This window comes from Pygoscelis adeliae, unplaced genomic scaffold, assembly GCF_000699105.1.
Source record: "Pygoscelis adeliae isolate BGI_AS28 unplaced genomic scaffold, ASM69910v1 Scaffold14, whole genome shotgun sequence".
NCBI classification, from domain to species: domain Eukaryota; kingdom Metazoa; phylum Chordata; class Aves; order Sphenisciformes; family Spheniscidae; genus Pygoscelis; species Pygoscelis adeliae.
In genome coordinates, this window is record NW_008825109.1 from 19,074,367 (window position 1) to 19,086,847 (window position 12,481).

The following is a 12,481-nucleotide window of genomic DNA, read 5'->3' on the forward strand; positions in this document are numbered from 1 at the left end:
TTGTACAGAAGACCCTTATTTAAAAATATATCTAAAAATATATATAAATATATATATATCTCACAGAGTCCTGCAGCAAGTAACCAACACAGTGTTTGTGATTTGTGCAATATTGCAAAATGTTGTCAGACGCAAGGAGTTTGCAAGGGAATACTGCTGCTTCTAAAAAGAAGGATGTGAATGAGTTTGACCTATATGGATTACAAAAGAAATATTAACTTTCACCAAAAAGATGATATTTAGGATGAACATAGAGCTATGTTTATTCTCTGAAATAAGGGTTATTTTTCATATATTTCAACTTACCTTCCTCTGCTGAATAAATTCTTCATGCAACCTTCCATTAAACCTACAGTAAATCAGTCCCTTAGTGAGTGCTTTTCTTTTAAACCGTTATTATCTTGTCCTTATTCACTGTTATCTCCTCTTTCCCAGACAGGAAAAAAGAACCCCAGCTGCTTAACTCCCCTCTTCTTTGCAATGGGCCAGAATTTCATATCACAGTGGAACTTAAGACCTTTATTACTGTTTTACACAGTAATGCAACCCAAAGCAAAGCCACACAACCCAAAAGCTATTCCAAGTTACTATTAAAATAATATTAAACGTTCACCTTTCCGCGCATTAAAATTGTCCGTGCTGCAACATTAGCCACAGCAGAGCCCACTGGGGGTAACCGCAGCTCCAAAACGCAGCCCCAACAGCAGCAGATACAGGGCAGAAGGCAAAGGCAGCTTTCTAGCTGCCCTTCTGTGCAAAAGCTGAAATCCATCCAGACAGATTGAATGCTTCAAAATAGGAAAAGGCAGGAGGCATCTAGACGTACTGACTTTTGGAGTATGAGCTTTCAGTCTTCCTGTGCAAATGCTGGCTGTGAGTGAGGTAGTGGGTTGGTGCGGAGTGTCCGTAGCTTCTGGTTTTCTCACAACAGCGGCAAAAGCAACAGAATATGGCTCCAGCAGCAATGAGGCAGAAGGCAGCTACCCAGCCCAGGTAGAGGGCCTCTCCAAGCTCCCTTTTCTGTGCAACGTTGACCACAGGGTTGTAGAAGTCACTGATGATGCTGTTGGCAACCCAGCAGACTGGAATGAGCTCGACGGCACCCGAGAGGATGAAGAGGAGCCCAGCCATCAGAATAATACAGCCCTTGGCTTGCCAGCTGCTCTGCGCGCACTGCGTGCACTTCATCCCAATAATGGCAATGATGAAAGCGAGGAAGGAGAGCACTGACCCAACACACATCAGCCCTCTGGATGCTTGCAGGTCCGGCGAGAGGGCCAGCATGGAGTCATAGACCTTGCACTGCATCCTGATGTTGGCTTGCCTGATGCAGTGCATCCACAGGCCTTCCCAAATGGTCTCAAACACGATGATGTTGTTTTCAATGAAGGCAGACACCCTCCACTGAGGCATGCCCGTGACAGCGAACGTCCCGATCATGCCAATGCCACCGATGAGCAGCCCGGCAATCTGCAAAGCACTACTGACCATGTTGCCTTTGCAAGGTGAGCACACCTCAGCAGGTCCCTGAGCCAGGCGCACAGTGCTGGCAAAGAAATGAGCAACTTTTTCTGAAAGTCGTTGTCCCTTGTACAAAGAAAGTCTCAGAGTCAGTCTGCACAACTTTAAATTAGCTTAAATCTGGCACACGCTACCTGGGACTCGGCTGCACCTTCATCACCTTTATAATGCCCCCGCCACCACTGACTCAAAGAGGCAAACTGAGCAATCAAGTGGAACAACTTTCCAAAGCAAGAGAAAGGACAGGGTGTGTGTAAACCAGCAAGAGCCACTTAGGATAAATGTACCTTCTGAGGAAAATGCTTTGCATTGAAGTCGCTTATTTAAAAAAAAAAAAAAAAGCCCTACCCTTACCTCTAGCTATTGTCTACACGTTTGCCTGTGCTGAGGAAATGGACTGGTCTCGGTAGGGAGACTTAGGTGTGCACTGGTGCAGTTACTGAAGCTGTTGCACTGAACAAGCAAGAATATTCTGCTTCGGCTGGGCTCGGTGGCAAATTGCCAGGAGGAAAGCAGAGCCCTGCTCCCTGCCACAGGGCCTCTGCTCCCAAAAGTACTCTTGTTCTGAAGCTTGAAGGAGAGTACTGCAGTGACAGGATCAAGGGACAAAGCAAATCAAAAGGGTAAAGGTAAAGTAACTCTGAACCTGAAACAGTTTGCAGAGGATAATCAAAGCTGCAAAAGACCATTTGAGAGGTAGAAGGAACAGTAAGAGACCTCAGTTCTGCTAATACCTGCATAGCTTTTTACATGTTTGTTGCTCTACCGAGTATTATGGGGATAGGCAGGCTTCTGGAGATGTCCACATGCTTAAACGATTGCACAGTCAGGTCTACAGAATGGTGATTTAAACTATGTAGCAAATTGTTCTCCTGCGCAAAAGTCAACCCAGCAATTACCCTATGATGGAGTCTAGTGCAATGGAAAGCATTGGCTCTCCAAGTAAAGACCTATTAGAGCTATCCATGTACAAAAGAATGCTTTAGAAAAACATCATTTTAATTAGAAAAAAATTTAAACATCATAATTATGGAGACCAGGTGAACTCTTCATTCAAGAGTTCTTGTATGATGTGACCAGCAGACAATCCTGGAAAATGTCAGGTGAAGAAATTTGGTAAAGTCAGAGCAACAGAAACCACAGTCAAAAATCTAGACAAAAAACCAGGCACGTAACAGTGGATTCTTTTTACAAATTCATATAGCTACGAATGTATGCATGAAATATTCAGCCTGATCTCTGCATGTGCCTTAACACGGAAAATAAAAAATTAGGCATAAACTAGGATTTTTTGTTAATAAAGTAGTACTTCATATGTTAAGACAAGAACTAATTTGTTACACTGTAAAAGATCAATTTAGGATATAATTAGCTAGATATTGAAATACTAGTCTCCAGTCTCCTGCTATTCATTTGAACTGACTTGCCTCTATTTCTCTTCTTGCCATTTATGTATCTTCAAAAACAGAAAGTAAATGCAAGAAAATAGAGCAGTGCAGTGCTAAATATGCCAGCTTGTTGGCATATCAAAGATAGAGAAAAGATAGAAGTCCCACTTACATGTAATATTTTATGCTCCCTATGTGTATTTCTCTGTGTGTGTGTGCGCAAAACTGTGGTTAGGAGGCAAGGGAAAGTAAGAAGCACTCTACAAATCTTTCCATATTCAGTTTGGTTTTCATCCCCACCTGCTTTTCCAACCTCTGCAGCAGGCTGCTGCTTATAAAGACATGCTAAAAGGATGAAGGCAGGTTAACATCTCTCTCTGTTTCTGGTCCCTTGAGCCCTGATTTGTGGCCAGGCAACTTTCCACTATGCCCTTTTGGTTTTGTTTATATCTCTGAACTCAAACCTGCTGTCTGCATGCCTTTCCTAATCCAAAGGCATTGAGTGCCTTGCCCTGAAAAGTGCAGTTAGTCTGATGGCAGCTCCAAAAGCATTTTGTGGGATGAGAAGCCAAGCAGGAATCTGTTTTTTTCGGGTTTGCTCCTACTGCTGTGGTGCTCAGCAGTACCTAATCCCACTGCAACTACACTGCCTGCTCTGCACTGCTCCTGCCGTACATTTGTATTTGCAATTTTGGCTTCTGCTTGCCGTCAGTCAGCCTGCCCTGGCAGTTCAAGCCCCTTTTGCCGTGTCTGTGAGCAAGGCAAGGGAGAGGCCCTATAGCCTCCTGAGTTAGGGACCATGACTGCCATGTGAGCTGAAGGCCCGTGTCATTTTTGACTGCCCTTGGGCTTTACACTCTGCAGCCCCATGCCCCGGCGCCCTGCTGCGCTCCTTGCCTCTGCTGGCCTGCATGCACAGGGGAGTGGGCAGTGCCCTCCTCCCAAAGGTGAGGTGTGCTGCAGGTGCAAAGGTGCTGGGGGGTAATAGCTTTCCTCCTGCTGCAACCCCTGGTCTCCTGTGAAGGGTGTAATTTTCTGGCCAGCAATAAAGGGTCACTTGATTCTGTTGGGCAGAATGTATACATTCCCAATGCATTAATTTGGAGAGGCCACACTAACTCTTACTGTATTGATGTAGGAACTGCATAGACTGCTATAGCATGAGAGAGTCTGGATCTGTGTAACTGAAATCACGATTTGCTGCTTTGCGTGCTGCAAACTAGTCCTGTCATACAGACCCATAAGTGGTGGGGTTCTGGGTACAGGACTTTGGGAATACCGAGCAGGGCAAACTTCTTGGATGACCGGATTCATAGAATCACGGCATAATTCAAGTTAGAAGGAGCCTCTGGATGTCATCTAATCCCACCCATGCTTGAAGCTGCGCCCTTCAAAGTCACAGGGTAAGAATCTGATCAAGGTCCACTTCAGCCATCAAAAAAAGTCCCGAAGATTTCTTGGGGGAAGAAGGCAGTTAAATCCTGTTCCCCCAAGGGTGAGACAAGGAAGATTTTGAGGAGAGGCTATAAATGCACAGTATTTCTCTGCTAAAATGGATTTGGAATATTAAATATATAGTAATGTAATTATCATTGCATGACTTTGCAGCCCCATGGTTGCCATTCAAACAGCAAAAAAAAAGCTACCAGCCTATAGCAGAACAAATAAACAAGCACTTTAATAACATAACAGTAAGTAAATACAAGCGTGATACAAGCAGCAGGACCGATTTTTCTTAGAGATTACTGAAGTTCTAATTTACAGGACATGGAAAATAATTAGCTGAGCAAATATAATTTAACCACGTTATTGATTAATTTACAAAATCGTTAAAGCTCCCATATAAATTCATGGTAAGAGTGTGTCTGTGTCAAGGATTCAGTATTTGCACATTCTTAGAAGGATTACATTTTAGTGCCTTATCTTGCTTAAAACCATTTTCAGAAGGAAATGTGGGGAAATCTTATTTAGCATTATGGATTGCATCTGCTTGTTTACAATTAAAACACAGGAAGGGGGCAAGTCAAGAATCTCATTAGTCGTTCTTCTCTATATTCAAACATGCCATTTCATTATGGGGAAGTATCAGAAATACTTGTGACTAGCTAATCATATTTCACTGTTGGCCACAGGATGCTATTATTTTGTTATAAAACAAATATGCACATACATAGTTTAACCATTTTTCTCTTTTTTTTCTTTCTTTTCTTTTCTTTCCTTTTCTTTTCTCTTTTCTCCTTTCCTTTCCTTTCCTTTCCTTTCCTTTCCTTTCCTTTCCTTTCCTTTCCTTTCCTTTCCTTTCCTTTTCCCACTGTGTTAAGGAATTAATATCCTTAAAGTCAGTGTCAAGTTTTTCTGTATGACCTGTGTATTTTCCTGCTTGGTGTTCCCAGCTCTGCCCTCCTCCCCTTTCTCCTCTCCAGAGCGGGTAAGTCAGCTGCAGGCACTCGTTGTTCTGTATTCTTGGTGAATAATGTGGACCTAAAGCAACTACAGCACTGCCTGAGCAGAAAATACATAATGTTTCAGGACTGGGCTTGGCTGGTCTGTCTGTTAGCTTCAAACAGGACCCCATGTCAGGACATTTTGCTTCCCCGTCTCTTTGACGCTTTGGTAGCACCTTTCTCCAGTGAATCACCTTGTGTGAGAGCAAGAAGGGATTTCTCATCCTTCTTACATGGCTTTTCTACTGAACGCTGCTCACAGTTTGAGGAGGAGGTGAAGTGAGGAGATAACCCTGTGATTAGCTCAGCTGCCACTTAGCACTATTTCTCACAGCTTCTCTGGGAACACGGTGCTCCCCACCAGGGCAGTACAGCCCCCAAGTCCCTGCCATGACACATTTTCAGCCACTAAAGGTGTTTTGGAATAAAATACATCAGGAAAATATGTTTTAAGCATAATGTCGTTCCTCTTCCTGAGCATATAGCATTTTTTAATTCCAGAGTTGTGAAGTGCTAACAGCAATCACTGATGCTGAGGGGGAGGTGGGGAGAGGGGGAAGAAGTGGTTGCTCAACACCTCCAAAAATCTCACCCTGCATCAGTAGCACATTGAAAAGAATCCTGATTATTGATGCTCTTATGGAAAAACAGAGGAGTGTTGATGTCAGACAAGTTGTTCAGCATTTTCTTTCTTGGAAGGCTATTATTACTGTGTCAGTGGATGTGCACTGCTCTATGGGTCGCCCCAGGTATACCACAACCTGGCATTTATTTTTCTCCAAGATCTTTTACCTAATGCCGCAGAACATGAAAAGCCAGTTCAACATACCTAGTGCAAGCAGAAAGAGTCACATACGTTCATAATCAGCTTCACTGAAGAGCCACTTCTTTTCAATTGAGGTAACTTTTACTCCTGTACCTTCTCTCTCCATCACTTACCACTAACAAGAGACCATCGTCTAGATGGCAAAAGGGACAATGACAGAAATGCAAAACATAGTAATCCTTGGCTAGTAACGTAACGGCATTGAAGAAAATCTTTTTTGCCTAATATCCTTTACACATTTGCTTCTCTTGCTCCCCATGCTTTAAATCCCATATATAAAATCCATGACAATGTGATGATGTTCGCCTTGGATTAACATGCAGTGCAGAAATTTCAGTTTCCCTGCTTTTAACTTCTGTTTGTTTTGTGAAGTGTTAATGCAGAAAATTTGCCTAACTTGGAACAGGGACACACAGTTCAAAAATAGGATTTCTGAAGATACCCAGTGGCTAAAGAGCATCAGAGGCAACAATTTCCTATGCTATCTGCCTCCGTACACCTTTAGGGAAAGCTGAAACCTCATGAAGAGCTGGATACCTCAACAAAGAACTGACCTATTATGTTGCTGAATCTTCCTAAGAATTAATAGCAGACAATGTTATGCTAAAGGAAGGGATGGAAAACTATCCACTTGGTGGCGTGAAAAATGGACTAGATAAAGTTCGTAGGCAGATGTCAGGGGATCATTCTGCACCAAGAGATTCACCCTGAGGAGGTTATAGGACATTTCTGGCCCCAGACTCTAGTACTTGGTGCCCAAGCGCCTCTGTCCAGGTGTTCTACATAGAGGGAGACCCTGGAAAGGGTCATACAGGTATCTGAAGGCTTCTGCCTTCAGATACCTAGCTTACGCTCACTGAAACCCATCACTCCCCTGCTGTGAAATGAGTAGGGTCGTGAAGTATTTTGTATAAAGTCACTTTTTTCTTCACGCAGAGAGAGACATGATCACTAATATGAAGGTCTGAGATGAATATATTTCTTCATTCTTCATTGTTTTAGAAAAAGTTCTATGATTGATGTGTTTGAAAGAAAATTTAAATCCCAGTTTATCCCATTCAGGCGGTTGCCTCAGTAGCGTTCTCTAGCATCTCCTGCAATTAGCCTACAATTTACAGAAGCCAGACCTTCTTTGAAATGAAATGTTGCCTAAGCTGATTTGATTAAAAGTTTTACTTCTCCAGACAAAACCTATCATTTGTGGCATTTCTGCTCCAGCCCAGTTGAAGCATTACGATATTACATTTAATTTTCTTTTCTAAAAGCTCCCCAGGCTTTTATTTTTAGCGTTCCTAACATTCTTGCTGTGAAGGGCTGCCCATCCTGAATCATAAGACTTTCACGAGTGTGACATGATCGTTCATTAAAGATAAAAACAACTGGCCAATGCTTGTCTTCTGTTATACCCCAGATGCCTCGATGACTGCGGCAGGATTTCACAGGTGGAAATGAGAGCAAAACTTCAGTTTTACCTGCTTGCCTACGCTCTATATTAAGAGTTTTGCAGAGGAAATGTTCAGAGGAGATAAGGATTGTTTTCAATTCAATTAATAATGTTTAATCTTTTGGTATAATAAGATCATTGTGGTGATAATGTATATATTGTAGAAACAGTCTGGCATTTTTGAGGCATAACAGTAAACTTGCAGTTATTTGTAGCAACCTAAGGGGAGGGAATGAAAGGGGGACTCAGACAAGCAAACCCACAAATTCAAAATATATGCTGTGTAAAGTTAGAACAAGACTGAAGGGAGAGTGTTGTTTCTTTAGCACAGCAGTTAATCTGCAACCCACAGAATCAGCACGTGCATGCTTTAAAGGTAACGCTGCGGTGTCAAGTCCTCACACAAATACAAACAGCGTGTATTTCCTGCTTCTGGTTTTCTGTCTTCTGAATAGGCTTCCTCACTGTTTTTCTTGACTTTCCTTTTTTTATTCTTAATAGAAAAAGTCCAGGCTTGTATCCCAGAAGTTGTCTAACGTCCTTTTGCCTCTGCAATAGCTTACCTGGCTTTAGCACTACTGGATTTTTGAGGATGAGCAAAATAACATCTTCAAAAACAGATCATCACAGCCTGGCACGATTTCTGGGAAAACAACAGACGAATCAGTAACACAATAAATATCCTCAAGCAGGCCAAAAGAAGCTCTAGAGTTTTAGTCTTTGCTCGGCAATTGCTGTAACGTGATACACGTTTTGTGCCAGAAGCCAGCAGCTGGCGGGTTTTCGGAGTGCTCCCACAAATATTTCAAAGCACAGCCCGGCACTGCTGGCGTCACCGCTCCTCTCAGCAGCTGTGCTTGAGCTCCCTTTGGCCTCGGGTGCAGCAGCATCGACTCGTATCCAAACCTTACCTCTTCTCATGTGCTAAGCCCACCCAGATGCCAGGCAGTGCCCTAGCGTTAATAAGCCCTTCCCTTCCCTATTCAGTCTCCACAGGGCGTTTTTGACTGTAGGAGAGACGACATAAATATGCAAGCTGTTTTACGAAGAAAGCCCCTTGAACCTGCAATAACATTGCAGAGCACAGAGTCCACTGCTATGAAGTGTGTGCTAGTCGCAATCTTTCACTAGCCACATCTTATAGATTGCCCTGAACTCTGGGATGAGAGAGATGATGGAGACAACTACTGCTCGCAAACACTTTTCACTCGCTGCCTGTCCTGGTCGCAGTCCCACGTTCCAGGGGCAGGAAGGAAGGAGCTGCTGTTTCCGCACACAGAAACTCATCACCTGCAAAAATAAAAGGGCAGCAACCATTTGCTGTCTTTTACGTGGACACAGCACGGTCGGGAAATAGTCCAGCTCAGGAATCCAGGCTTAGGTACTTTTATGAGAGCACAGCTGGGGTTGTTTTGAGTGCTGGCCTAGGGGAACAAACTTAGACTCATACTTAGACTCTAAATACTCTCTATGTGGGTGCAACCCCCCCAAAGGCACTTTCCGAAGTTCAAAGGGGACAAAGCTTTCTCCTTGTAAACATTGTAATTGTCAGTGGCGCTCTAGAAAAAGGCATCTAAAGCAGGTGCATATAACTAGGAAGCCTTTAAAAACTGGAGGAAGGATCAAAATATCATATAAAGGGGGATTTCAATGTTTTCTCCTTTAGCCACTTCTTTTCCAATCTGATTGGGAAACCATACGTCCTAGTTTGCTTCTGGGTTAAAACTTTCTCCTTTATTGCAAATTCTCCTTGTTTGTTGGCTTTCCACTGCTGCATCCATTAGGAACATGGGCCGGGGGATAGACGATATTCTTACAGACCAAGTTTTCCCATGGCGGACCCCTCCTGATTCCTGTAGGAGAGCCACTTGTGGAGTAATAACAACACCAGCCCACTTATAATGCCAAAACTCTTCAAGATCAAGGCAAAGCGTTCCAGCTGCAATGTTATTCACAGATCAATATCCTATTAAATTAGTTGGGGTGCTGCACAATAAATCTTTACAAATTCACCATGAAATACCTACATGACTAAATGGGTAAAATAAGCTCTAGATGAAACAGATGAGTGGAGGCAAGAAAAAGGAAGAGCTTTCTTGACATTTCAGTATTATTCATAGTATTTAACCAAACATACAAGAAATTTTCTGAAACATATTTTAGCCAAAGTGATCACCATATTCAAAGCAAAGTTGTTTGCTCACCAAAAGGCATAAAAGAAAAAGGAAAAAGAAAAAAAAAACAGGCATCCTGGGGAAGCTGAAGTGTGCTGGGTTGTTAGTTTTTTCACTTGAACCACAACGGGAAATCGTTGGCTCCCAGGGAGCTCCCTTCTTGGGGATTGCTTACAAGCCCTGGCTCCTTGGGAGCTGCAGCTCCTTGGATTTCCATTCTTATCTGTCCAAACCCTTTTCTTTTTCTGAGAAAACTGCAGCTGTGCACCCAAACCGTCATTCAGCTCGCTCATGCTTCAATATACAGCTGTTGCCCCCATATCCCACATTATCTGTACTGACTGCTCGATGTTGAGAGCTTCCTATATATCTCCCACATCCCCTGATCCAGCTGCTCTCTGTGTAACAAGGTGGAAAGGACACTCTGCCTGAGGTGAGAGTCTGTGCCCAAATTTGTCTTTGTTTCCTCTTGGTGTGAGTCAGACCTATGATATTACAGAGCATCTATGAACAGCAGTTTAGCAATGCAGAACGCGTCTGCACATTCGGTGGTGGTTTTTATATTTGTTTGCAGCCTTCCCAACTGTGTCTTTTAGATCACCACCTTCTCCCAGATTTGTGCTAAAAGCTTATGCCAGCAAACTCACATTTGAATTTGGTCTATTAAAATGTAAACCATCAGATGGCACATGTTCAGCTGGCACAACGCACTCTTACTCTCATGAAAGTACTGAACAAGAATACTTTTCAGAGATACAGCAATCATCCTGAAACATTATCAGTGCTATGACACTGCACCTCCTCTGATAAGTTAAACTTATCCTCATTGGGAAAATGTTCAATTTTCTCCAGCGTTTCTTTCTCTGTTCAGTTCTGTGACCTGTTCTGCCGGAGTGCGAGATTGGGGTGCACACATGGAATGCAAGAAGAGCCGAGTGCAATTTTTTCAAGGACAATATTTTTCAATCCAAGCAGGGTTTGGCTTTTAACAACAACATATGCTGCAGCAAATGTTCTTTTCTGTCAATGTAATTCATTATCAGGTGAAATTTCCAAATGAAATATTTAAACAATGACAGAAATTCTAAATATTTAATTTAGAAGTCTCACCAGTGAAAATAGGTTAAAAAAGAAGTTGTTAAATAAAAAGCCACCATTTTTCTCCACGTGATCTGTTTAAAAAGCCAAAACTTTTCTCTCTGCACACCGAGAGAAGTATTATTGAATTGAACTTTATATGAAAATTCCCATGAAAAACAAAAAATAAACTTTTTAAAAGGAAAACAATTTTTAAAAAAATATATTTCTCCATCTATTTCCCAAAGATACTTATCCTTTTTTCAAAGAGGTAAGCAATTTGCCACACGCAGTGCTTTCCCCCCCTTCTCACACATACACACACGTTTTTCCCTTTAGAAAGGCAAGCTGTAGGACCTGCTGTCTCTTGGTTATGTCTGCTAAAGGAAAAGGAAAGCAGTAACACAGTGCCACAGCCACGTCCCTGCCTTGCGCAGCAGATCTGACTGAGAAAGCAACTGCCTTAGGCCTGAAACTATGCACCATTTGTCTAATTCTGAGCCTCCAGTAGGTGTATGCATCTCCTGGGCTATAAGTAGAAGGAAAAAAAAAGCAGCATTAATCTATGCCCGGCCCCTAGCACAGGACAATGGAGAAGTTGCAGACTGAGCCTTCGCCTGGTTTCAGCCACCCAGAGCCATCTGCAGTCACAGAGCATTCTTTCTTCAGTATTATTCTGAATATTTCAATTAAGCATAAAGCCAAAAGGAGAAAAAACATCTATTAAAAACAAATGCTTTGAGAATATATGTATGTCCAGTCTATCTCTGCAATAGCCCAAGTGAGAATAAGTGGTAAGTTTCAATTAGAGTGTCAGATACTGTGTTACTGATCAGTTATTGCAAAATTTCTCCAATACCAAGGGCCATATGGGGTCCCGCTCCCACCTCTATTGAAGACATGCAAAACTCCCATTGCCCTGTTTTAATGCAAGCAGTCTCTGGTTCCAAAGAAAGTAAAACAAGAGCCTCTCAAGTTCTGATCAGAGGACAGGCTGAACCGTTTTTTGTCCTTCACAACTTGCCTGGCTACTGTGGATCTCCATGGAAACAAGTGCGAAAGTGACATGTGAAGACATCTCCTTAAGCCCACCTGGGAAGAGCATGTCAACGTTATCACCCAGGAGCACACACGGAGCGCAGAGGCGTTGCACCTTCTCCAGCCCCCTGGACTCCTCCGTTTGAATGTCCAGGGACAGGAGGGTTGCGCGGAAGTAGCCTCCAGCACAATGCCAGGGCAAGCAGGAGCTTTCTCCAACATAGATGGTGAATCCACACCAAGAGCCATCCAAGCAGATGCTTCATGTGTCTATGCTTCCAGATGAAGAGAAAAGCTACCACGGCATATGCATCAAGTGCTCTGCCACCACATCCCTGCTGGAGAGGAGCACCATAGGTAGATGTTGGTGATAGCCAGATGCAGCTGCAGTTTTACGGGTGCTTACGGGAGCTATTTCAGCCCCAGAACGGTGATATTCTGGTGCTCACACCAACACAGAGAGGGAAGGGCTGAATACACCCCTGGCCAATATAATTTTGGTAGAGTGGACATATATCAACCAATGTCCCAGGAGATGAAGGTGAAGGATTTCTGAATCCATCAATTGC

The 12,481-nt window shown here is 43.0% G+C and overlaps 1 protein-coding gene across 1 annotated transcript; it reads right to left on the reverse strand.

The window, feature by feature from the left end:
* Nucleotides 1-816: 816 nt before the first annotated feature.
* Nucleotides 817-1,491, reverse strand: LOC103920147 (claudin-8-like). The gene has a single exon (XM_009327817.1). The coding sequence runs from the start codon at nt 1,489-1,491 to the stop codon at nt 817-819; it is 675 nt and encodes a 224-aa protein (XP_009326092.1).
* Between the last annotated feature and the right edge of the window lie 10,990 nt (nt 1,492-12,481).

Excerpts from the sequence above, each read along its gene's own strand:
- LOC103920147 (XM_009327817.1), bottom strand. The coding sequence starts at position 1,491 with ATGGTCAGTAGTGCTTTGCAGATTGCCGGGCTGCTCATCGGTGGCATT.